The sequence below is a fragment of the Ceratotherium simum genome, chromosome 18 (genome assembly GCF_057802395.1).
Source record: "Ceratotherium simum simum isolate JZ-2026a chromosome 18, ASM5780239v1, whole genome shotgun sequence".
Taxonomy (NCBI): domain Eukaryota; kingdom Metazoa; phylum Chordata; class Mammalia; order Perissodactyla; family Rhinocerotidae; genus Ceratotherium; species Ceratotherium simum.
In genome coordinates this window covers 59,237,326-59,262,039 of record NC_141917.1, presented here as the reverse complement: position 1 = coordinate 59,262,039, position 24,714 = coordinate 59,237,326, and the positions used below count along the sequence as shown (strand labels likewise).

General features: G+C 46.8%; 1 protein-coding gene across 9 annotated transcripts in view; it reads right to left on the bottom strand.

Moving 5' to 3' along the window:
- SLC1A6 (solute carrier family 1 member 6) overlaps positions 1-24,714 on the bottom strand; it is a 154,110-nt gene that overhangs the window by 1,906 nt on the left and 127,490 nt on the right. For 2 of the 9 annotated variants that reach the window (XM_014797741.2, XM_087443699.1), the window contains exons 1-8: positions 20,326-20,605; positions 14,953-15,164; positions 14,047-14,184; positions 12,303-12,507; positions 11,457-11,499; positions 10,589-10,932; positions 7,554-7,787; positions 6,177-6,371 (exon numbers count right to left, since the gene is read on the bottom strand). In XM_014797741.2, coding sequence (XP_014653227.1) covers positions 6,177-6,371; positions 7,554-7,787; positions 10,589-10,932; positions 11,457-11,499; positions 12,303-12,507; positions 14,047-14,184; positions 14,953-15,157 — 1,364 coding nt within the window. In that variant the 5' untranslated portion in view covers positions 15,158-15,164; positions 20,326-20,605. Of the gene's footprint in view, positions 1-863; positions 934-1,539; positions 1,615-6,176; positions 6,372-7,553; positions 7,788-10,584; positions 10,933-11,456; positions 11,500-12,302; positions 12,508-14,046; positions 14,185-14,952; positions 15,165-18,283; positions 18,459-19,117; positions 19,223-20,325; positions 20,606-21,786; positions 22,247-24,714 lie in introns of those variants that run through there. The other 7 variants (XM_087443695.1, XM_087443697.1, XM_087443701.1 and 4 more) reach the window with 7 other exon arrangements.

Below are 24,714 nucleotides of genomic sequence, written 5' to 3'. Positions count from 1 at the left end.
AATCCAAAGTGACTTTCATTGAATGCCAATGCAGATGGGTCTCCTCGTCCTTTGCTGGGATCTGGTTGGAAGTTCACCCAATGATAGACTTTTATATGTTTAAACAACTCACATTGTAGTTGCAAAAGTAGTTATTTAACCAGCTGCCTCTGGGGGCAGGAAGAGGGCAGAAGAATCAAACCAGGCAGCAGTCATAAACCAGAAGATTGAGTTCCCATATGCACATACACTAGAAGTAGGTAGGTCAGTACGGCCAGGTCCAGCTGCAGGAATGGAACTCTGGAAGGTGGGCCAAGTTTAGAGCCAAAAGAAGAAATTGTCTATTATGCTGAGTGAAGGGAAAAAATTATAATTAAAAAAAAAGATATATACAGCCAGCCCCGTAGCTTAGCGGTTCAGTGTGCGCGCTCCGCTACTGGTGGCCCGGGTTCAGATCCCGGACGCACACCAACACACTGCTTCTCCGGCCATGCTGAGGCTGTGTCCCACATACAGCAACTAGAAGGATGTGCAACTATGACATACAACTATCTACTGAGGCTTTGGGGGGAAAAAAAAAGGAGGAGGATTGGCAATAGACGTTAGCTCAGAGCCGGTCTTCCTCAGCAAAACAAGAGGAGCATTAGCATGGATGTTAGCTCAGGGCTGATCTTCCTCACAAAAAAAAAAAATATATATATATATATATATATATATATATACAGTTTTGGAAAACTAAAAGGTAAAATCCATGGAGAATGAAGGAGATAGTGGTCCACCAGCAAGTAGAGTCAGACCGGATCAAGAGTAGGCTAGACTTTAGCTCCTGCATCAACTTGGGTTGCCTGACATGGTGCTAAGTATTCCAAAGCCACTGAGCTTACCAGAAAAGGCGTAAGTGCCCTGAGGTTGGTGTCCCTCTTCCTGGTGGCCTCTGAAGCCCCTTCCCAAATTCTATAATCATAAACATGGAGTCACTCGGGATGCTTAGCCCAAGTGAGGTCTCTATTAGAACAACTCTTGGGTAAACTCTTGGGTTGGTGGACAGAGAATAGACTTTGGTATCCAGCAGACTCCATTCATTAGCTGTACAACCTTGGACATAAACTCAAGAGTCTCCATTTCCTCTTCTGTAGAATGGGAGAATTCTACCTCATGCAGTTCTTGTGAGCAGTAAAAGAGCACAGTGCTTTTTGAGGATGGACCTCAAGGAGGGTCATTATTACCATTATCCTAAGTGAGAGAGAATATATCCTCCAAACGTTGGCCCTGGCATGAACAGTGATCTGTGGGTGCCCTGGGGAGGGAGGCAGCATGCTCTCAATGGGATGAGCTAATTCTGCCTGGATCCAAGAAGCCAATGCAAACTTCTCTGGGGTAAGTTTAGATTAGGTCCAAACTAGGAATCTCCAACCAGCCAATCACTATCTGCCACTAAATTCTGAAATATTACCTGGTGGGTCACCACCAACTCTCCCCATAGATTCCCAGGAAGAAGATGGAAGTGATGCTCATTCCCAGGTCCATTTAAGAAACCCCTCAAAAGTCTTTCATCCTTACCCTTTTTGATGACTTCCCTACTCCCAATGATGTCACAGTTTCCCAAAAGAAGTGCTCACTGCAATGTTTGGGACCCTGACATAGACAAACAAACAAAAAATGTTTTCCTTTGAAATTATCTTTATGTCATCTTCATTGTATCCTTGGTTTACCCCAGAAAAGGCTTCCTATATCCCAGCCATCCACTAGAAAGACAAGAAAGACTGTTTGAAGAAAGATCCAGTGGCAATCTCTGGGTTGTGTGGCAATGAGGTAGCTACCGCCAGGGATTCCTCTACCTGTAGATGAAGGGACTTCACATGGGCTCAACGTCGCATAGAACTGCCAGGTGCTATTAGCCCTGGTGTCCAGATGTAACCTGTATCCCTGAAAGTCTCCTAAGTCATGGAGACCCAGGTTCAGACTGTTTATCCTATTTACAGGGTGATATTTCAGGACCACAACAAAAAGGTAGAGCACCCCATCCTGCTGCTGATCCCCAGTTATGTGTTTCCAACCAAGCCCGCTTTGTACTATGCTGTGTGACATTGTGGTACCTGCCATCACCCAAATCCTTATATAGCCAAGAGGGACAGGCAGGTGTTGGAGAGGATGAGATGCTCTGGACACTGCAGCCCAACTTTCCTGAGATCATTAGCATTTTAGGTGTGAGGTCTTTAATTTTATAACATGGGAGAGATGTCAGCATGCCTTTATATGTTATGGAGAAAGGTCAAGTAGAGGCAGTGGAGTTGAAAATGCAAGTAGCAATGGAATGGCTGACAGTGAGAAGATAGGAGGGATGAGATTTGGGGAATGGTGGAAGAATGAGTTTTGAACAAAGCAACAGAACCGTGTTTAAACTGAGATCACAGGAAAAGAAGCATGGATGGATGCATACAATAATAAATTTGAGTTGCGGGAGCAGAAAGGTAGGTCCATTCACACCCAGTAACCTCAATGATCCCCCTGAGGTAGAAGGCAATATGATCTTCCATGAGGAAGGAAATTGGAGAATGGGCTTGGTGGATAAAGACAATGGTGAATATTTGGTATTACTGCTGAGAAATGGCTAACAGAGCCACCATATAACTGGTTGTCAACCCTGGCCGCGTAGTAGAATTACCTGCGCAGATTTCACAAACATACTGATGTCAAGACCCCACCTCCACCATAACTAAGGCAGAACCTCTTGGAGCAGTTGGTCTTGGGTGATGCTAATGTGTACCCAGGACTGTGAATCACTGACATAAAGGGATTTCTGAGTGGAAATGTGTTTGGCTGAGAATGTAATGCATCCTCTTGTGGTGATAATCTCCACAGTGAGTAGATTTTTCCCATCTTGGCTCAGACACCTTGATGTACAAGCAGATAAAGTGGATGGTTGAGTTTCCCAATGTTGAGGATTTGGAGAGCTGATGGACAGAAAGATTAGGGAGTGAGGATGTCAAAGACACTCTCAAGAAAGTGAAAGAATGTAGTGCCACATTCTCTGGTCTGGAAGCTCATGACTCCAAGTGTGGTCCCCAGACCAACAACATCAGTATCACCAGAGAACTTGTTAGAAATGCAAAACCTCAAGCCCCACTCCAGATCCACAGAATCAGAATCTGCTTTTGAACAAAATCCCCAAGTGATTAGTATGCACATAAAAGTTTGAGAAGCACTGGACTAAAACACATAAGGGGAAAAGTGAAACCATAATAGGGGGAAAGAGAGGAGTTGAGGAAGCAAAAGTTCTCGTGAAATTAAAGATATGTAGCAGAAATAAAGTAAAAGGATGGATATGTTGGAGGTTGTGGCCACGATGCATATACTAGAGATGTCAAAGCAGGCTAAGTGGTGGCAAAGTCCAGGGCGTGGCCCCAAGGGCAGGTGGCTGGAGGTCCAAAGGTCAGGGAACTTTGAAATGAAGATGACGAAGGGCCACTTGTTTGGATTTTGAAGTTATTTGGGGGGAGGCGGTACCTAACAAAATGGAAGGGAAAAGAAAGCTACATGGCTTTCTTTTGGATTCCCAAAGCTCTTATGTTACCAATAATAAACAGATAATCTTTTTTTTTAATTTGTCAAGGGCAATGATGGAGCTATACATAGGACATAATTGGATGTCATTCAAAGAGCTCATGCTTACAAAATATTTAATGCTATGTCTGGCACATAGCAAGTGCTTTATAAATATTGACCATCATCATCACCATCATCACCACCATCACCACCACTATCACTATCACCACCATCATCATCTACATCATCACCATCACCATCATCACCATCACCATCACTATCATCATCATTTGTGTGTCTTTTTCCTTCATTAGACTGGATCTTCCCTGAGTTCAGGAACCATGTCTTATTTTTCCCTGCATCCCTCAGTCTCCATAAAGAGCCTGCCAGATAGAAAGCATTCAGCACGTGTTTTTTGAATGTTTGCTGTTAAATTGGAGCTATTGGCACAGGGGCCTTCCTGAGCTTGCCCCTGTCCACCTTTCCAGCCCCATGTCCTTCTCCCTTTCATGCCCTCTAAGCACCAGCCTTGATGTACTCCTCTTAGTCTTTTTAAGGTAGTGGTTCTCAAACTTGACTGTGCAGCAAAGTCACTTAGAGGGTTGGCTACAACATGGATGACTTGGCTCTATCCCAGAAATTATGATTCAATGGGCCTGCAGTGGGATCTGAGAATTTACATTTTCTAGCAAGTTCCCACATGCTGCTGCTGGTCCACTTTGAGAACCACTGCTCTCAGATGCCATCATCCCCTTTACCCACCTCCTTCCTTTCCAACTGGCTAGCTCCTAGTCCTCCTTCCACATTCACTTCAGGTGTTACCTGTCCCTGAAGGCTTCACTCACTGCCTCTTCTCCAAGGCTGGGCCAGGTGCCCCCTTGCACTCCCACAGCACTTGGCTTCCCCAGCACAGCACTTGGAAGATCACGTGGAAATGTTTAGTTCGCTCATGGTCTCCTCTAATAGACTGTGGACTCCTTCTGAGAAAGGTTCATGCCTTTCACATGTTTAGGTTTTCCAAGTGCCAAGCACAGTGCTTGGCATGGAGACACCAAATGAATGTTTGAGCAAGGAAGGAACGGATGAAGGCAGACCCACACCCACCAAGTTACTTGCATATCTTTCCAAGTTTGCTTTTTCTAAGAAAATGGAGACATAAGCCAAGAAACTGGCCCCTGGGCCTCTATCAGCAGAAGAGTCACAGTGAGTCTTTCTTCCTCCAAAAAGAATCTGTACATAAGAGCAGAACCTTGGAGAGCTGTGTCCATCATATCCCAGCCAGCCTTTGTTGGGAGTCCACACAGAGTCCTTACTACCAGGAGCCCAAGCCATGAGGAAAATCCTCAGTGGTACCTTCCCAGGACCCTGAGTCTGCTGTGTCATCTGATTTCCAAAGAGACCCAGTATGGAACCATGAGTATGTTGTCCACAGCCATATTCCCTATTCCTGGGACCAAGTCAGTACCTTTACAATAAATACCTGCTGACTGAACAAGAGGCTATTTCCCAACACCTAATACTTATGAAACCTATTTCAGTGGCCACAGGGAATAGAGAACTCCAGCTCCATGAGCTCCAAGTACTTCATGCTCACAGGAAGGCAGCATGAGGCTGCTGAGTGTGGGACAGAAGGTAAGCTCTCTTGACTCAGACTCTTCACCTGGGCAAGAGAATCTCAAACCATTGCCCACGTGTACCCTCGCTTCCCAGCCCAGCTTCCTTGAATGCATGCTCCTTCCTCCCACCCCTCATCCATCCCTCGTCCCCCCCGGTGCTCTGCAGTTACCAGCACTGGTTCAGGAATCAAGACTCCCTGCTCCACCTCTTCCCACTATGTGACCTTGGGTGAGTAACTTCACCTGCCTCAGTTTCTGTTTCCTCCTCCCTCAAACAATAATGATAACTTTAGCCACCTCAGGAGGTGTCATGAGGATCAAATGAATGGGCACAAAGGCACTTTGCACAACACTTTACACAGCCTTCAATCAATTTATTCTTTCAACTCATATTTATTGTGCATCGACTATGTGCTAGATACCTAACAGAAATTCCAACAGAAGAAAATCCTGTCCAAACAGAGCTTACATTCTAGTGGGGGAAGCAGGCAATTAGCAAGATGAATAAATAAAGTACTTATACCAAGGCAGATGGTGCTACGGGGAAATGGTTCAGCCTATGGAAGTCCAGAGGTGCAATTTAAATTGGGTATTCAGGAGACGCTTTCCTGAAAAGGTAACATTGGAGCAACGACCTGAAGGAGATGACCATTACCCAAGTTTGCTGTTGCTTTTATAGTGACTAAGTTAGAACCTCTAGGCCTCTGGGATGAAGCCGTGGAATCCATATTTATAATAAGAACCTCATGCTATTTGGATGTACCAGCCATACTTTGGAAAACACTGGACAAAGGGACCTTCCACAAGAGCATGTGAAAGGAGAACTGATCTGAACATCTTGCCAGCTTCTGACAACTTCAAATTGCAAAGTCTCACCTTTAGCCTCATCCGGTATGGGTGATTGGGCTCTTCCCACACCCCTCTCCAACATCAGAGTCCTCCCTTGACCTCAAGTTGTGGCTCCCTCCTCCCCTAGCCAAGCTAATGACTTCTTAGGTCTCACCTGCTGGCAGGTCCTACCCAAGATCATCTCACCTGATAGTTGTGATCTGGCCCAGGTTGAGCTCATAGTTGTTGACTTGTGCAATGAAGATAGCGGCCAGGGCCTCATAGAGGGCGGTGCCATCCATGTTGACGGTGGCCCCCACGGGCAGCACAAACCTGGTGATGCGGCGGTCCACACCCAGGCCCTCCTCCAGACAGCGGAAGGTGATAGGCAGTGTCGCAGAGCTAGGGGAGAGAGCCCTGGGGGCTGAGAACAGGGAATGGCAGAGCGGAGCTGGAGCAGCAAAGGGCCCAAGGAGTGCTTCCCCTGAGAACACTGGGAAGCCAGGTGGGAGCCAGAGCAAGGGAAGGATGGCGGGTGTATAATATTTCAGAGGCTGATAACTGTGCATGGGGAAGAGGGTCTCCTTATGATGCAGGGAGCACACTGCAATGGGGGTCCTCCAGGCTGAACGTCTCTTGATCCACTTAAAGCCAATAGCTTAAGGCTAATTACTAGGCTAGTTCATACCACTAATTCACGCTATCTATTCACTCCCAGAAAGGAGAGGACTAAGAGTCTTCTGACTTCCCACCCCTCAGGGCTAAGAGAGGAGCATTACAGAGGACCCCTGTTCCCCACTCCCCATAACCTCAGCTACACTAACCTCTCGGCGTCTCTCCCCACCACTTCCTAGGGCAGGAAGAGTGACTTAACTGATTGGGGAGTTTAGTCAAAGGGGTGGGCATCTCATTTGGCGTTAGCCTGTCCACAAAACATGTGTGCTCTGTCTGGTCAGCTTTATGTCATGCAATGAGAAGCCTGGACCCACAGAGAGGGCTTTTGGGTGTCCAGCACTGTGGCGACCAGATGAGTTCAATTCTAGGGTACAATAGCACCAATGCTACTTGGCCATAGATCAAAAGACACATTCTCCAATCAGCATTATGGACAATAAAAATTATATTTTTCTTCCATCTGGTTGGTGCTTGTGATACTTCTCAAATCGTTTTGAATTTGGATGATGGGAGAAAGGGAAGCTCTTTATTAACCCCTTAAAGCCTCAAAAAAAGGAGAAGGAAGCCAAGAGAGCTCCCAGAGACCATCTTAAGAGGAGATAAGATCCCCTGAGCTAGAAAACGAGAATATGAGGCATGTTGGAAGCTTCATCCTAACCTAATAATTGGCAGCTAGTTCTCCTCCATATAAAACAGAGAAACAGGAAAGGAGAAAAAGGGATCAGGAGAGCTAGCCCTGGACAAATATCAGCGCCCAGGTGAGCCACCTGGAGACCTTCAGGAGCATCTGACATTATTGTACAACTCAGAAGAGGTTCTGTAGAGGGGGAGGGCAGCACTCCTAGAAGAGCTCATGAAAGACAAAGATGAAAGTAGGAAGGGTACCAGCGGTGGGAGACAAGGCCATACCTGGAAGACGTGCCCATGGCAGTGATGAGGGCCTGCAGCACACCCCCGATGAAGGGGAAGGGGTTCCGGTGGGTGATGAGGAAGTAGATGAGGGGCAGGACACCGCCAGCATGGAGGAACAAGCCCACGATGACGGTCAAGGTGTACATGCCCAGCTGACCCCCCAGGACGGCCATGTCTTCCATCTCTAGGATCTTCCCAGCAATCAGGAACAGGATGCCCACAGGTGCATACCTGGGCCAAGCCAGACACCTGTCAGAGCTTCCTCATGACCTCCCCTACAAACTCAGAGCTGGCATCCCTAGGGTTTGCCCGTATGAGACCTTGGAGCCAGGCAGTGCCCAACATACAGCACCCTACTCTACTCCAACCTTCCCTACACATTAACAAACAGGGCTGGGCCCCACAAACACATCCCACCTCCTCTTCCTACTCACCCACAGCTCACCCCAGAGAGAGGAAAAGTTCCTACAACTCCAAGGCATACACTCTTATAAGGTCTCTCCTTCATCCACTCCCCCATCCAAGTCCCCCTCAAATAGTCACTGTTTTCAGGACTCTTTCCCTAGACACGGCCCAGACATTCCCTATCTCTGGCCTAACTTCCCTTATTCACTGCCCACAACTCTTTGCTCTACACTTGTCACCTTTATGCCCCATTCTCTTGCCTGTAAGTGCATATTCTCACTCACTCACCAGTTCTGAGCTATTGCACCTGGATTTCCCGGGACAAACAACCTGTCTTATCAAATTATCTATTTATTAATTCACTCAACAAAAATCTATTGAGCACCCTACTATGTTCCAGTAACATGGTCCCTGCCCTCATGGTGCACATTCTAATGGAGAAAATAGGTGGTACATGTAGAAACATGTAATTAAAAACTTTAGATGGTGATAACTGCAAAAGAGAGTCACTGAGTGGGGCTGCTTAAGTGTGAGTGGTCAGGGAGGGCTTCTCTGAAGGGGTGACATTTAAGCTGAGGCCTAAATGATGAGAAGGAACCATGTATATCTGAGGGGGAAGCATTGCAGGCACAGTACAAAAACCCTGAGATGAGCATGAGCTAGGAGTATCGGAGGAGCAGAGAGACCAGTGTGGCTGGAGCAGTCAGTGAAAAGGAGAGTGGAGGAGACTGAAGAAGCAAGTTCATCAGAGGCTCACCTGTTTTCCCCACAAACCAGAACACTGCTTAGTCTTGTGAGTTTCTGCCAGTGGTGCCTATCAGCAGGCTTCAATTACTATTCCTCTCTCTTTAGAAATTGAACTCTATGCCTGGTCATTCTCATGGTGCATGTATTGGAGGAGGTGGGGACCTCTTGGGAAGTTGGTGCAACAGCTTAGGTCAGATATGATGAGACTCAAGCTAAGGCTGTGGGTATGAGGATGCGGGGGACTTCTCCAGCCACCTCTGTGTTCCCCCAGGTGGGCTCAAGGGTTAGCCCTGGTGAGTGGTTGCTAAGTAGTCCCCAAGTCTAGACTTAACCTCTATGATTACCTTGTGAACCCTATTCCCAACTCCCTCTTCTTCATCCTTTCTCCTCGTCCTCTGAAAAATTCCTCAACCCTGAATCAAATGCACATGACTTCTTTCCTCCTATGCTCAGCCACCTGGAACATGTGGATATTTTCCCCAACCATACTAATGATACCACCATAAGCTCATGGTTTCCAATTCAGTTGAGCCTTCCATACTCCTTGTCAATCTTCTTGCTTATCCTTGATAAGCTCCCCCTCCCATTCCCCTCAGCTGCTTTTCCAAGCTCTTAACTTGCCCTCTAGCCCCCTACACAACTTTCAAATTATTTGGGATGATGTACAAAGTCTTCCCCAATTTGGAACCAGACAGCCGTTATAACATCTTCCACCACCACTTCCAACTATGTTCCCATCTTCCTGAACTCTCCAACATTCTCCAAATGACTCAGGTTCTTTCAAGCTTTGCATGTTCTCTTTCCTCTGCTTGAAGTGCTTCTTCCCTCTTCCCATCCTGTTAGATTCCTACTTACCTTTCAAGAGCCAGCTAAGAGGTGACCTTCTCCATACTCCATCCTCACCTTTCCAGACAGAGTTCACTGTATATCCTTACATTGGCTGCTCACTTCTCCATGTTTCCAACACTTTTTAATGTCTCCTTACTACAGAACATTTCACTTTGTATTATATTTATCTAGTATGTGTCTGTCTCCTCCAAGACTTTGCAAGCTCCTTGGGGACAAAGACTGAATTCAATGTATCTCTGTATTCCAGAGTTAAAGACAAAGTCAGCCTGGGAAAATGTCGGTTGCATTAGTGAAGGAATGAAGAAATCTAAAGAATGAACGAGTGCATGCATCAATTAAGGAATAATTAGCAAGTGGATAAATGAGTGAGAAAATGAGCAAATGAGACATGAATGAGTGGGCGAGTGAATGAATATGTGTTAAGTGAATGGATGAACAAATGCAAGAAATATTTGAGCAAGTGAACGAGACAATAACAAATGCAGAGATGAATGAGTGGGTTAAAGAATGAGTCCAAATGAATAAATGACTTAGTGAGTAAATAAATCAATCAACAAACAGTTTAACTAATGCATGGATGAGTTCATGAATGAACGTAGCATTGAGTGAATGAACCAATGCACAGAAGAATGAATAAATGAATGAGAAAATGAGTAAACCAATGCATGGAAGAATAAGTATAAATGAAAAAATGGGTGAATGGATGATTTGGCCAATCCATAAAAGAATGAGTGGCTGAATAGATGAATAAGGGAGTGAAAGAACAATGCATGGAAGAATGAGTATACATAAGTAAATGAGTGGATGAATAAGGGAATGAATGAGTGAATAAATCATTGCAGAAAGGAATGAATGAATGAGTGAGTGAATGAGTGCAAGAGTTAGCAAGTGAATTAACCAATACCTATAGGAACGACTGACCAAATGGCTGCAATGACCCCTTCAGCAGCTGCCCCTAGCCTGACTTCCCAGCCCTGGCTCCATCCTCCCGTGCACCATCACCACCCACCCTGTCAGACCCCAGCACTCACCAGATAATGATGCCCACCAGTCTCATTATAGCCTCATTGAGGCTGTCAAAAAAGTCTCGCAGGACTCGGCCCTTGTGTTTCATGCCACCGATGACCAGCCCAAAGGCCACAGAGAAGACCACAAGACCCAGGGCATTGATGCCATTGGCCGAGCCAGGTACAGGCACAGTCTCCTCAAAGCTCAGCACCTCCTGCAGGGTGCCCAAGGCCCGTGTGACATTTTCTAGGAGGCTGGTTCCATTCTCCATTGAGGATGGAGGAGGAATGGAGGTGCCTGGCTCAGATCCGTTCTCTGTCCTCACAATGGTCCTGGTTACCAGCCTCGTGCTGTACTGCGTCTTGAACTAAAATATGGAGAGATTGGGGCCAAACTTGATTCAGTGGATGCATCAGAATCTCTTGGAGAAATTTCTCTTGAACATCAATTCCTGGTTCCCACACCCTGGAAGATCTTATTCAGTAGATCTGAATCAGTGAATGGATGATTTGACCAACGCATAGAATAACTGAACGAACAAATGATTGAGGGAGGGAACAGCCACTGCATGGGGGAATGAGCATAGATCCTGCATTTTCCACAAGCTCCTTGGGCAATGCTCAGGCAGATTTTGGGACCTCTCTCCTCAACCATCTATGGTCAGAGGCCTTGGTTCCTCCTCCAATACCATCCCCAGGCAGCCCTTCACCTAAGTCCTTCTCTCTAACCCTCCCTTGATCATTACACCAATGTCCCAGACTCTTCCAAAAGCCCCTGGCCATTGCTCTGTCAGGCCCTTCTTCCCTCCCCTCGCCCCTGGATCAGTCACTCAGCAGCAAGCTCTCCCCACCCTCCCAGACTCTTTGATCAAACTGTGTACTTCCCCCTGACCTGTTTGAAGCAGGCCTCCACAAGGTTGGGCGGAAACATATTTCTGTAGAAAAACATCAGATAAAGGGAAGTGGTTAGATCTTGGAAAGGAGTCTAGGGTGATAATAGTTATAATAATAACAACAGCAATAATAATAATGGCAGCCAACATTTGAACACTTCCTCTAGCAGGCAGGCACTGAGCTAAGTGCCTTATCTATATGATCTGACTTAAACACTACAATGACCCTAGACATGAGTGCTATTGATGTCCCTATTTTACACACAAAGAAACCAAAGCACAAAGAATTTATGTAAGCTACCCAAAGCCACATAGCTGCTAAGGGGTACAGATGGACCTCAAATCCAGGTCTGTCTGAGCCCTTTAGTAGGACCCTATGCCACCTCAAGGACTTCAGTTCACACACACATGATAGTGATGCCTCAAAAAACCACAGACAGCTCCTGAACTCCTCCAACTCTAGGATCCTCCCAAGTTGGTGACTAGAGTAGCACTAGGGCTAGCTTTGATTCTGGCTGGCAAAATCTTGCTGCTCTAAGAGAATCATTCACCCTCCAGTGGAGTTTGGGAACACCAGAAAAACACCACCTGTCCTGAGCCCATCCCAAGGGAGGCTTAAGGTACAGCCTCCCTAGCCTAAGAGTCAAAAGATCATATCCTAGGAGTGTGTTGCTCTCAGAGGATTTGTGCAGGCTCCAGGGCAGAAAATGGGTACCAATAAAACCAGGCTCAACTTGGATGCTGCCACTTCCAGGCTGGGTCAGCTTGTCCCCTTTTGTCTCTGCTTGAGCATAAACTGTTGCATGGAGGGCCAAAATCCCCATCAAAATTAGAAAGGACGTCACCTGACCAGGTCCATGAAGGCATCAGCCGTAGGGATGGTCTCAATTCGACCCTCGCGGTGCAGCCCCTCCTTGGAGCCCTTTCCAGGATGGATGATGGTGACCATGAGGATGCCGATGAAGACCGCAATGACCGTGGTCACCATGTAGTATACAGCTGCCCGCATCCCCATCCGCCCTGTCGCCTTGTTATCCAGGGATGCCATACCTAGAGGACAGGTAGCATAGCCCCAAGCAGCCCCATCGACACGCAACCACCCACTATCCCACCCATTTGCTCCACCCTCCCCGCACCACCAGATCAACCACCATTCCACTAAGCACCCCCACCTCCTACGCCCCACCCAGTACCCATATCACCATCCTTCAACCCATATCATCATTCTTCAACCCCTTTCTCTTTTCCATAAACATCTTCCACCCCATCCTTTTTCCCAAATACTATGTCACTAACCTTCTCTCTACTCCAAGCCAATCTTTTCAACCCCTATCCCATTCTCCATTTACCCTCATTTTGCATCATAATTTCATTCCACTCTTCATTCTGCTATCCACCCCAAGATCACAACTCACTCCAACCCAACTCACTATACACTCTCTGCAGTAGATACTTTGGGTGCCCTATTCAGATACACTTTACCAGGCTGATACACCTATCCTACAGCTGTTAAGCATGTTGGCTGCTAACAGCTCATGCTACCCCCTTCTCCTGAGAATTGCCCTCAGCAGAACAGGGACTTAGTTACCCAAAAAGGCCCCATGGGAGACCTACAGCCAATGGCTGATTGGTACAGGGATTCAAAAAGCCATCCTCCTTTGACTTGGGTGGAGGCGGAGTTGGGTGGATCAATTCTGTAGTGTTACTCACGCTCTAGAGCTCCCCATGGGATCAGGCTGAGAGGCCAGCCTTCTTCTGAACCCACATTTCTGCTTAGCTTCTTTCCCCACCCATCCAGCTCTCCTCACTTCCTCATAGGTTTCTCTTGAGAGCTATCCCCCAATAAATTGCTTGTGCAAATATCCCCATCTCAGGCTCTGCTTCTAGGAAACCCAACCCAAGAAAACATTCTTTCATGCCTTTATCTTCACCCTCGTCCCAAAATCTAGAGATTGGCAATCGACTACCAATGGGCCAAATCCCACCCACTGCCTGTTTTTATAAATAAAGTTTTACTGGAACACAACCACGCCCACTTGTTTACATATTAATCTATAGCTGCTTTTGCAGGACAACAGAACTGAGGAGTGGCAACAGAGACCATATGGCCCTTGAAGCTGAAAATGTTTTCTACCTGGCCCGTTACAGAAAAAGTTTGCTGACTCCTGCATAGTCTCCATACTTCCATCTTGCCCTCCACCCACCATCCTGTCACCTGCATCACAAACACCTTCATCCACGTCTCATCCCATCACCGTCCACACCATATCCCAGCTACCTTCCCTGGTTGCCCCGCCACAGCCTTTATTTCATCTCTGGATGATACTAAGCCTCTGGCAGGCTGGTATCTTACCTCCAAGGAAAAATATAGGAAAGTCACTGAAATAAGGGGTGTAGACCATATGAGGTCTGGAACCTGGGTCTGATTGAGATTGGGGCTTTGCCCAAGGACTCAGGGCTAGGCGCACACTCCAGGTTTGATGCCTGAGCTGGAGAGGTGTTCTCATGCTTGGGACAGCCTTGGCTCCAGGTAGGAGCTTGGGCTCTGGGATGGGTCTTAGAGGCCAGCACTGGCCTGGGCTGTCTCACCTGTGACCAGGCTGGAGACGATGAGTGGCAGCACCAGCATCTGCAGCATCCTCATGAGAAGCTCTCCAGGGAAAGAGAAGTACTTGATCTGGCGGTAGGTGAGCTGGTATGGGCGCAGGGCAAAGGCCAGGCTGACCCCTACAGCCAAAATGAGGGGTCCGTGGAGTGGAATTTGGGTCACTGAGCCCCAAGCAGGGGCCATCCATCCCAAGAGGGTTGTGTGTGGTTGGGGGTGAGAGAAAGAAACATTCTGAGTGTATGTTTGTGTGTACATTGTAGAAATGTACGAATTTGTGTTATCATGTTGATATGTGTGTGAATTTGTGTGTAAACGTCTGCACACACTTACATGTACATATGCATGCATATGTGACAGTGTACTCTCATTTGTGCACAGGTATCTGTGCCTGTACATGTGGCCCATACACAAGATGCATGTTTTTCCTATGTTTCTATATAGGTGTGACTTGTATGTATATGTTACTGTTTTCAAACATGGGTGTGTATTTAAGCTCATAAGTGTGCTGATGTGCGTTTAGAGGAATGTATGTGCATGTGTGAATGTGTTTATAAGTTCTAGTATATGTGTGCAAGTGTGTATGTGAATTTACCTGTGCACGTTTAGTGAATGCATTAAAATGTGTTCACGTTTGTTGTGTCTTCATATGCAGAAAGTATGTGTTTGTATAGTGTATACATATTCGTGTGTGTTCACATGCATATACATGTGACATTGTGTGCACACAGCTGTGTTCTCCGCATCTGTGTGAGTGCGTCCCTGGGGAGGGGAGCGATGGTGGGACGCGTGCAGGTGAGAATGAGTGGGTGATGAGATGTGTGTGCAGACAATTTCCCCGAAGTTCCCGCTCTCGAGGGGGCTGAGCCCGTCCATCGTAGTCCACTCACCCAGGATCACAGCGCTGATGGTCAGCAGGATGAAGGCGTTCTGGCGCAGGAAGCGCAGCACGTGCTCGCGCGTCATGGTCTGCAGGCGCAAGCGTGTGCGCAGTGCTCTCTGCTGCAGGCTCTCCTGCAGCCGCTGCAGCCAGCCCACCTGGCCCAGCCGCTGGCCACTCTCCCGCAGAAACAGGCTGTTGCCGTGGCTGCTCATCGTCTACCTGCAGGCAACAGAGGGGCCCGGGCCTGGTGAGGGACAGGATAGAGGGCGGATGTGGGTAGAGGCGGAAAGGTGGAGGGAGCTGGTGAGGAACTCAGAGAGAGTCCAAACAGCAGGGGAGGGGCGATGTCATCTGTTGGGATGTGCCAGCGCTAGGCCACCTGAGAACACTGCCTGAGGTTCAAGGGTCATGTCCTGGCAGAAAAGGGCCAAGGGTCTTCAGAATCACTCCTGGGCATGGCTGGGGAGAGGCAGGGAAGTAGACCACGATTTAATGGCCGCTTTTGCCATTCCCTGACTCCAGCCTCCTCTTTCATGAGATCATCACAAGCAATTGGGGGCTGCCCCAGCTCACAAACCAAAGTAAGAAGCTTTGCCTGAGCACCAACTGCATGCAGACCCCTAGACAAGGCACTTTGAGACTAGCTCCCCCAAATTAACACAGTCTGCTGTCTGGCCTGGAGGTGCTGACAAGAGGGCTTTCCATACCGACAAAATCAACAAGTACTTGGCAAACAGTGGGTGCCCTATAAATGCAGCTGTTCTGCTTGAATGCCCAGGTGAGCAACAGGAGAGGAGGAGTCCCTTGGGATGGAAATTGTGATCATTCTTGACCCCAGTGGCTCTTCAGGATGGTCTCTGAAGGGAAATGTGATGTTCAGAGTCTCTCTAGGGTGCCAGGCACGGTTTTCCAAACTTCAGACTTGTATGTCTTCTCTTTACCTTTGGCCATATCCATGTAACTTCATTACTTATCTAAATAAATGTATCTAAAATGGAAACTTTAGATACATTAGGTCTTTACTTTAGGGCAAACTTTACATCATTACTTGAAATGCTAATTATCTTTTAATACACATTAAATTAAATGCATATGAAAATAAACACCTGCCTATCCTCTTACCAACTAAACGCCTTACATGTATAGGGCAGCTTGGAAATCTGACTTTCATGAGCCTGAGGAACTTCTGCCTCCTTAGACTGCTTCATCCATTAAAAAAAATATATTAAAATTATATTTTACAACTGCATTTGTATAAAAATGAATATGTTATTTTGGAACTAGATAGACGTGATGGTTGCACAACATTGTGAATGTACTGAATGCCACTTTAAAATGGCTGGTTTTCTGTTATGTGAATTCCACCTAATAGTATATATTAAAAAATTTTCTTTGACCTAAAAGTTTAATTCTTTCTTCTGATTTTATAATTTTATTTATTTATTTTTTTCCCCCAAAGCCCCAGTAGATAGTTGTATGTCATAGCTGCACACCCTTCTAGTTGCTGTATGTGGGACGCGGCCTCAGCATGGCCGGAGAAGCAGTGCGTTGGTGCGCACCCGGGATCCGGGCCCGGGCCGCCAGCAGCGGAGCAGGCGCACTTAACCGCTAAGCCACGGGACCGGCCCTCTCTTCTGATTTTAAAAGAAGTGAAAACATTCCCATGAGTCCATAAAAGTATCATATGAGCCTCCTATTCCTGAAGGATAGGCAGCCTTGCCTGCACTGATCTCACAGCAAGAAAGTGGCAGAGCCTCTACTCCAAGCATGCTGGGAATTCTGCTCTCTCTCTAGATTCACCCCTGGGCAGAAGGCTGATCACTAGAGATGGCATCACCCAGGCTCCCTTGCCCAGAATGGCTCTCCTTTTGGTCTGGCCAGTGGAAGGCAGCAGGAGAATGGAGAGTGGGAGGAGATGGAGATGGTGCATATTTGGCAGTGACTGTGTTCCTCTACCTAAGCCACAGCTCCCATCAGACAAGCCTCTGTACCTGCTGGCCATTTGAATGTCTTCTTTGGAAAAATGTCTATTCAGTTCCTCTGCCCATTTTTAAAGTGGATTGTTTGTTTTTTGTTATTGAGTTGCATGAGTTCTTTATATATCTCGGATATTAACCCCTTATCCGATTTATGGTTTGCAAAAATTTTCTCCCATTCTGTAGGCTGCCTTTTCATTCCGTTGATCATTTTTTTTGCTATGCAGAAGCTTTTTAGTTATCAACATGTATCAAATGTAGTCCCATTTGTTGATTTTTGCTTTTGTTGTTTGTATTACTGGTGTCATATCCAAAAAATCATTGTCAAGACCAATGAGGAGGAGCTTCTTCCCTACGTTTCCTTCTGGGAGTTTTATGGTGTCAGGTCTTATGTTTAAGTCTTGGATCCATTTCAAGTTAATTTGGGGGGGGCGGTGTAAAATAGTGGTCCAGTCTCATTTTTCCGCATGTGTTTATGCAGTTTTCCCAGCACCATTTGTTGAAGAGACTGTCCTTTCCCCACTGGGTGTTCTTGTCACCTCCTGTCACGTCAAGGGAGCCATCGCTACAACGGCAATCACGTTACAATAAATAAATGTAACGAAACAACATGGTGTACACCTTAAATTTACACAATGTTATATATCAAATATATTTCAATTAAAAAAAAAAAAGACAATCCTCTGTTACAGCCACAGCCATCCCCAGGTCACTCTCCTATTCCTTCCCTGCACCTCCCCACTCCTGCTGGTCCCTGAGTGCTACACCAACCATACTAGTTTCCCTTAACTCTGCTCATAACTTTGTAAATAGTCCTTAACTGACACTCTTTTAAGTTCCCCCTTTGAGTGAGCTGTTTGCTGATAGATACACCGGATTCATATGACTCTTAGAAAAAAACCCCCAAGCCAAAGGAAGACAATAAATATGGTATCCTGTACTGAGCTCTGTGCATATCTGGTTTGCCTGGTATTGCTGCACCTGTAAGGAGAACTTGGCCTCACCCTCATCTCACCTCACCACTCTCTGAGGGATCACATCTTCTGGTACCTCTGTTCACCGCCCCCCACCCCCCACCCCAGCCTCATCCCCAGTGCCTGATTTCATCCAGGTCAGGGCTGGGAGTCTGTCAGAGGTCTCAGTTGCACCAGTAGGTAAGTCCTTGGACTTTTTTTTTTTTGCTGCCACTGGCTGAGTGGCTACTTTTCTGGGGCCACTATCTTCCTTGCCCTTCTCTGGTCCTCCCATGTCCAAGGGATGAGACATCTGCCTCAGCTTTTGAAGCCCTGCTTTCTCCAGGTCTAAGCCCCCGTTCCCAATGCTAAACCCCAGTTGAGGCCCTGCTCCAAATGGATCACTCACTTTGAAACCATGATGCTGCTTCTCACTTTGCTGTGAAAAATCTCAGCCATAGGACCAGAGACTACACAGGAAATGCGTAATTCCTCCCTCTCCTCTAGGATGTATGTTTCCAGCCACCAAGCAGTAGCACGAAGTTGTCCGTGGGTCCCAAGGCGGTGTTCAGCTAAGGTCCAAACTAGTCACAAAAAATCCAGAGCTAGTTTTGTCTCTTCCCTGTCTCTTCCTTACAAGAAGTAGTACAGTATAGAGCAGGAATAAACAAACCATAGTGTGAGGGCCAAATCCAGCCTGCTGCTTGTTTTTGTAAATAAAGTTTTATTGGCACACAGCCACACTCACTCATTACTATTGTCTACAGTTATACTTTCCTGCTACAATGGCTGAGTTGAGCTGTTGGGACAGACATTATATGGACCGCAATACAATCTCTCTGCCCTTTTACTGAAAAAATTTGCAGACCCCTGATCTAGTAGAAGAGCATACATGAGCTCTTTATTTCAAACTCCACTCCACCTTGCAGGAACTGGTCACTTTCTGTGTGTCTTAGATGGCCCAATTCACGTGACGCTTAGAACAGTGCCTGGTGAACACAAAATAGATGCCAACCATCTGTTGATGGCTGATGAAAAGCATACAATGAGGACAGAGAAAACTGCTGAAGCGGGAGTATGTCTTCCTATTGATCTTCTCGGTTCTATGTGCATGACTTGTCAAGCAATACCTGACTTGAAATGGTTTTCCCAGGATTTTGGCCTCCACTGGGGACTGTCTCAGCCTCTCTTGGACCCTGGAGACTTCTCCCCTCACCCTTACTTCTCTCTTTTCCAGTCTCACCTGGTTCTAGACATTCTCTTGACCCTTCTTCTCAGGCTTCCTGCTCAGGAAATGGCTCTTCTAGTGTCCCCAGTCTCTGCAGGGGTTCAAGGATGGGTCTCCCACCTGGTTCACCCAAAATCCAGACTCTTAGATTTGATGAGATGTGCCGGCCACCCCTCCCTTGGAGCCAAGAGGAAAAAAGAAGGGCGTCCTACACCATAAAGCTGAAGCAAGCTATGGTTGGCAAAACAAGGATGCTTCCATACATTTTATCTCAACACTCTGCTACCCAGAGGAGTGAGAAGAGGGAAAGAAAGGAAGGAAATCACATACATCACACATCACACACACATCTGAAAACACAACCTCACACACCTCTTGTATGCAACTGACACATACCCAACCACACACACACAGTCACACACACAGAATTGTTCAGACATACACCCCCACACACACCTTCAGAAATGCAACTTCACTCATGCAGCATCAGTCATACAATCTCTACACACAAACACATGCAGACACACTTGCCACATTCACGCACACCATCAGACACACAACCCCACACTCCTCTTCAGACGTACGAAGCCCTGCACAACTCCCCTTCATAAATGAAACTGCGCACTGGCAGTGACAAGCATACAATTCCTATACACACACACACAACTTGGGACACAAGACACAAAACTTCAGACATTCAAATTCCTTCCCGTATTGAAACATGCAGCCCCACACACCTCCTTGGGAACGCAAGCCCACTCATAAATTCAGTCTCACGCACGCAGACAGCATCACCACCACCACCCCACACACAACTCCACACCCAGGCCCCTTGCAGCGATGGCCAAAGTCTCAACCAGGTCTGTCCGGAGTTGGCGTAATAAATTCCCTCATCCGGCAGGGAACGGAGCCCTGTAAAGGGACGAGGCACCAGGCACAGAGATGGATAGCTGCCACCATTCAGGCCAAGGACAGAGGAACAGGATGAGGTGGAGGGGAGATGAGCAGCGAGACCCCGGGGTAACCAAGGCGATAGGAAACTCACCAGGACGACTGGGAGACGAGCAGGGCGGAGCTGACACAAAGAGTGGCGAGAGATGGGAACGTGGGAGCTGGGGGCACCCCAACCGCCTGATCCCAGGGTGGGCCAAGCTGCCCTCGGATCCCGCCTGCCCTGAACCTCAGCGCCCCTGCCCGCGCGGGACCGCGGTCTCCCCACTCACCCGCGCCTGGAGCGGCGGCGGCGGCCTGCCCGCGCCTCGGCCTGCGCTCTGCGCGCGAACGTAGGAGCCGGAGCCCAGCGAAGCCCCGGCCTGGGCAGCTGGGACCCGCCAGGGATGGCGCAGCGCTGGCGCGGGGACCGGACGGCGGAGGCACCGGCGCGGAGCCGGGACGCGCTGTGCAGCCGGTGGGATTCGGGCCGGCCCTGCGCTCACGTAGGGGTGGGAGCCGCCGGGCGGCCGGGGGAGGGGGCGGGATCCCCTCCGGGATGCCCCCCGCCTCCCCCGCGCACAGCCCGTGCTCCGCAGCCGCGCCCTAGAAAGGGCACCGCGTGTTTGGGGAGGGAGGGGGATCCTAGGGTGGGCGGGGTGTGTGGCCTCTCCCGCCTCCAGCTCAGAGCCGCGCCTCCGAGCCCCTTCCTTCCACCGCCTCCTGAGCCCTCCCGAGACCTGGATATCCCTGGAGAGCACCAGGACCAGGCCCTGGCACCGCTGGGCCCGCGCCCGCATCCTCGGTGGCGGTCTGGGGAAGGCGCAGGCGTGAGCGTCTCGGTAACAATGGCCACGGCGTGGGCTCCGAGTGCACATTCGGGCCTTGGCCACTTGGCTGCTGTGCGAGCTTGAGCTAGCCCATCTCCTTCTCAGAGCCTGATTTAAACAACGGAGATGACTTTGCTGACCCCACATAAAATTAAAGCTGAGAAAATTAAAGCGCTTGAGCGTGGAAATGCCCCGTGCAGGGTGAAGCACTGGGCAAATGGGAGACGTATAATTGCTGTGTTATAATTAATATTATTCTTTGCTGTCTTTAGGGTGCACCGGGCAATGTTGATCCTGTGTTTGTTCTCAAATGGCAGTGACTTGGGTGCTTCCAACATCTCCCGCCTCTCCTGAAAACTACTTGTCATTTTAGAGAGCTGAGCACAGAGCCCAGCACGTGATAAAAACTCAATACATGTTTGCTGTTATTATCGTTGTTGCGGAGCAATTGTGAATGGCAATTTCCAGGTCTAGGCAGGATCTTTTACTTATATTTAATCTACACACCCCTATGAAGTAGATATCACTACCCCCATTTGCAGATGAGGGGACAGGCGCTCAGAGAGGTTCAGTAACTTGCCCATGGTCATACAGCCAGGGAGCAGCCACTCCAATTCCAAATCTTTATACTTAGAGCCCAGGCTCTACTCCTTGACAATACCTCCTCAGAGAGGTGGTTCTCACGCTTAGCTGTACCTTAAAATCACTAGGGGAGCTTTTAAAAATTCTGATGACCAGGTGGCACCCCAGACCGATCACATCAGCCACCCTGGGCGCCGGGCTCAGGCGTCGGTATATTTTAATGCCCCCCCAGGTGGTTTCAATGTGTGACTAAGGTTGAACCTCTGCCCTAGACGTCAGTTTCGCCTGGGCCACACCTGCAACTCCTCTCTGATGCCTTCCCACGCCGGCCGTTTCACTCACCGGCTGTGCACGGATGATTCCGCCTCCTTCTCCGAACCTAGAGCTGCCTTTGAGCTCCTGGTTCTTGCAGCCACTTGCTCCACAAATATTTATTGTGCATCCGCTGTGCGCCAGGCTGTAGTAGAGGCTGGAGACTGATCAGAGAAGAAGACAGAGGTCTTCTTGCTCTATTTCACAAAATAATAAGTAAATAAAATAGCAGCAGTTCTCAAATTGTTGGGTCTTGGAACCCCTTTACACTCTTAAAAATTAGGGAAGATCCCCAAAACCCACAACTCCAGTCAAATCACGATTTTTTAAACGTCAGACAAATTCCAATAGAGGGGCATTCAACAATATACCAGACCAGGGCTCTCAAAACTGTCAAGTCATCAAAAACAGGGAAAGTCTGAGAAATTGTCACAGCAAAGAGGAGCCTCAGGAGACACAAGACATGTAATGTGGGATCCTGCGGGGGCTCCTGGAACAGAAAAGAGATGTTAAGAGAAAAGTGAGGCTATCTGAACAGAGTGTGGACATTAAAAATACTGTATCAATATTAGCTCATTAATTGTAACAAATGTATCATACTAATGGAAGATATTAATAATAGGGGAAATTGTCGGTAGAGATACGGGAACTTTCTGTACTATCTTTTTAATTTTCCTGTAAATCTAAAACTGTTCTAAGAAACTGTCTATTGATTTAAAAAATCAGTTTTCATCTGTGTAGGTTATGCCTATTGATCTTTACTGTATTAGAAATTAAAACTGAGAACGTTTTTAACTATTTACCCATTTTAACATAATAAACTCTTTACATGGCAACATTGAGTGTATCTTTATGAAAAATAACTGTTTTCCAAAACAAGAAAAAATTATGAGAAGAGTGGCAACGTTTTACACTTTTGCAAATTGCTTTGTCTAGCTTAATGCAAATTGCTTTATTGTCTAGCTTAATAAAAAGGCAGGATTCTCATACAGTTGATCCTCATTACGTGCAGATTCCATATTTGCAAATTCCCCTACTCAGTAAAACGTATTTGTAACTCCAAAATCAATACTCAGGGCACTTCTGTGCTCATCAGCGACATGCACAGAGCAGTGAAAACTTGGAACTGGCCCATGTCTGCATTCCCAGGTAACGTCAAATGAGGCGACGCTCTGCCTTCTTGTTTTAGCTGACATACTGTCAAAAAATGTCCTTTTCACAGTCTATTTCGTGCCACTTTTTTCACATTTTTGTGCTGTTGATTTTGCTGTTTACAACGGCCCCAGGCACCGTGCTGAAGTGCCACCTACAGTTCCTCAGCAGAGAAGGCTGTGAGGAGCCTCGTGCCCTAAGCTTCTCTCAGGCATGAGTTATAGTGCTGTTGGCTGTGAATCCAATGTCAGTGAATCAACAATGTATGTTAAATAAGGTGTCTTTAAATGGAAACACATAAAACCAAGTTGGGTATAGATTGGTTAACAAAAATGTTGTGACCAGATGTTAGTTCAGGGTGAATCTTCCTCAGCCAAAAAAAAAAAAAATGTTGTCACTAGAGGCTTGCAGGAATCTAACCAGGTATTTCTCCCCAGGAGCAATGGTTCAGTATTCACAGCAACTTTACAGAACACAACTACCATGAATAACGAGAATCGACTGTATCTTCTGTGTTAAATCTGTCATGATGTATTGTTTTGGTTGAAGAATATGAAGAAAATTCAACCTCACACAGAAAGGTAGTTGGAAAGGGAAGAGTATTTTAACTAGCTTTTCAAGTAATTGTGGCTATTCTTTGAGACTACAACAAAACTCGACACGTTTAATTTCTTCACCAATAGTTGCAACGTGGGATCTGAAAGTGTTGGTGGACTTTTGTACTCTATTAACATTAAAATCCATTGAGTGCCTCTCTTACCCATGCATGATTTTGAATCATCGTGCACTAGTCATTTGAAAAATATTAGTTCACTGAATTACACAGATCTTCCAAATATTAATACATTTCATTATTCAATATCCAAAAGTCACATTTGTTTGTATGACCACCTATCTCATCAGAAAAGTCTTTAAGTGTTGGGAATCTGTCAAGATCACTGCGATGAACACAAGTTTTTCAAAATTCTAGTTTTCACTTAAAAGTTCAAATATTATCAGTGACAACAACTACTGTCGGTTGTTTTTCCTTAAAGTGACAGGCCCATTTATTTCATTTTTATGAAAATTTTTGCCAAATACCTGTCAGAATAACTGAAGTCTGTGTATCTAAAAACGGTATTCCATGAATCAAGTGGCTAGTTCTGCTTGCAATTCAAACAATGACACAAGTTTTTTTCCTGGAGACAGCTAACATGGTACTTCAGTGTACAGAAAAAATGCTTTATGCATACTTCCCATTTCATCATACAGAATATTAAAAAGACATGAACTGGTAACTAAACATACTCTTACCATATGATCCAGCAATCATGCTCCTTGGTATTTACACAAAGGAGTTGAAAACTTAGTTCCACACAACAACCTGCACACAGATGTTTATAGCAGCTTTATTCATAATTGCCCAAACTCAGAAGCACCCAAGACGTCCTTCAGTAGGTGAATGGAAAAATAAACCATGGTCCATCCAGACAAGGGAATATTATTCAGCACTAAAAAGAAATGAGCTATCAAGCCATGAAAAGACATGGAGGAACCTTAAATGCACATTACTAAGTGAAAGAAGCCCATCTGAAAAGGCCACATACTGTATGATTCCAATTGTATGACATTCTGGACAAGGCAAAACTATGCAGACAGTAAAAAGATCAGTGGTTGCCAGGGGTTGGGGGAGGGAAGAAAGAATAGGCAGAGGATTTTTAGGGCAGTAAAAATATTCTTATGATGCCATATGATGGATACATGCCATTATACATTTGTCCAAACCCACAGAATGCACAACACCAAGAGTGAATCCTAATGTAACTG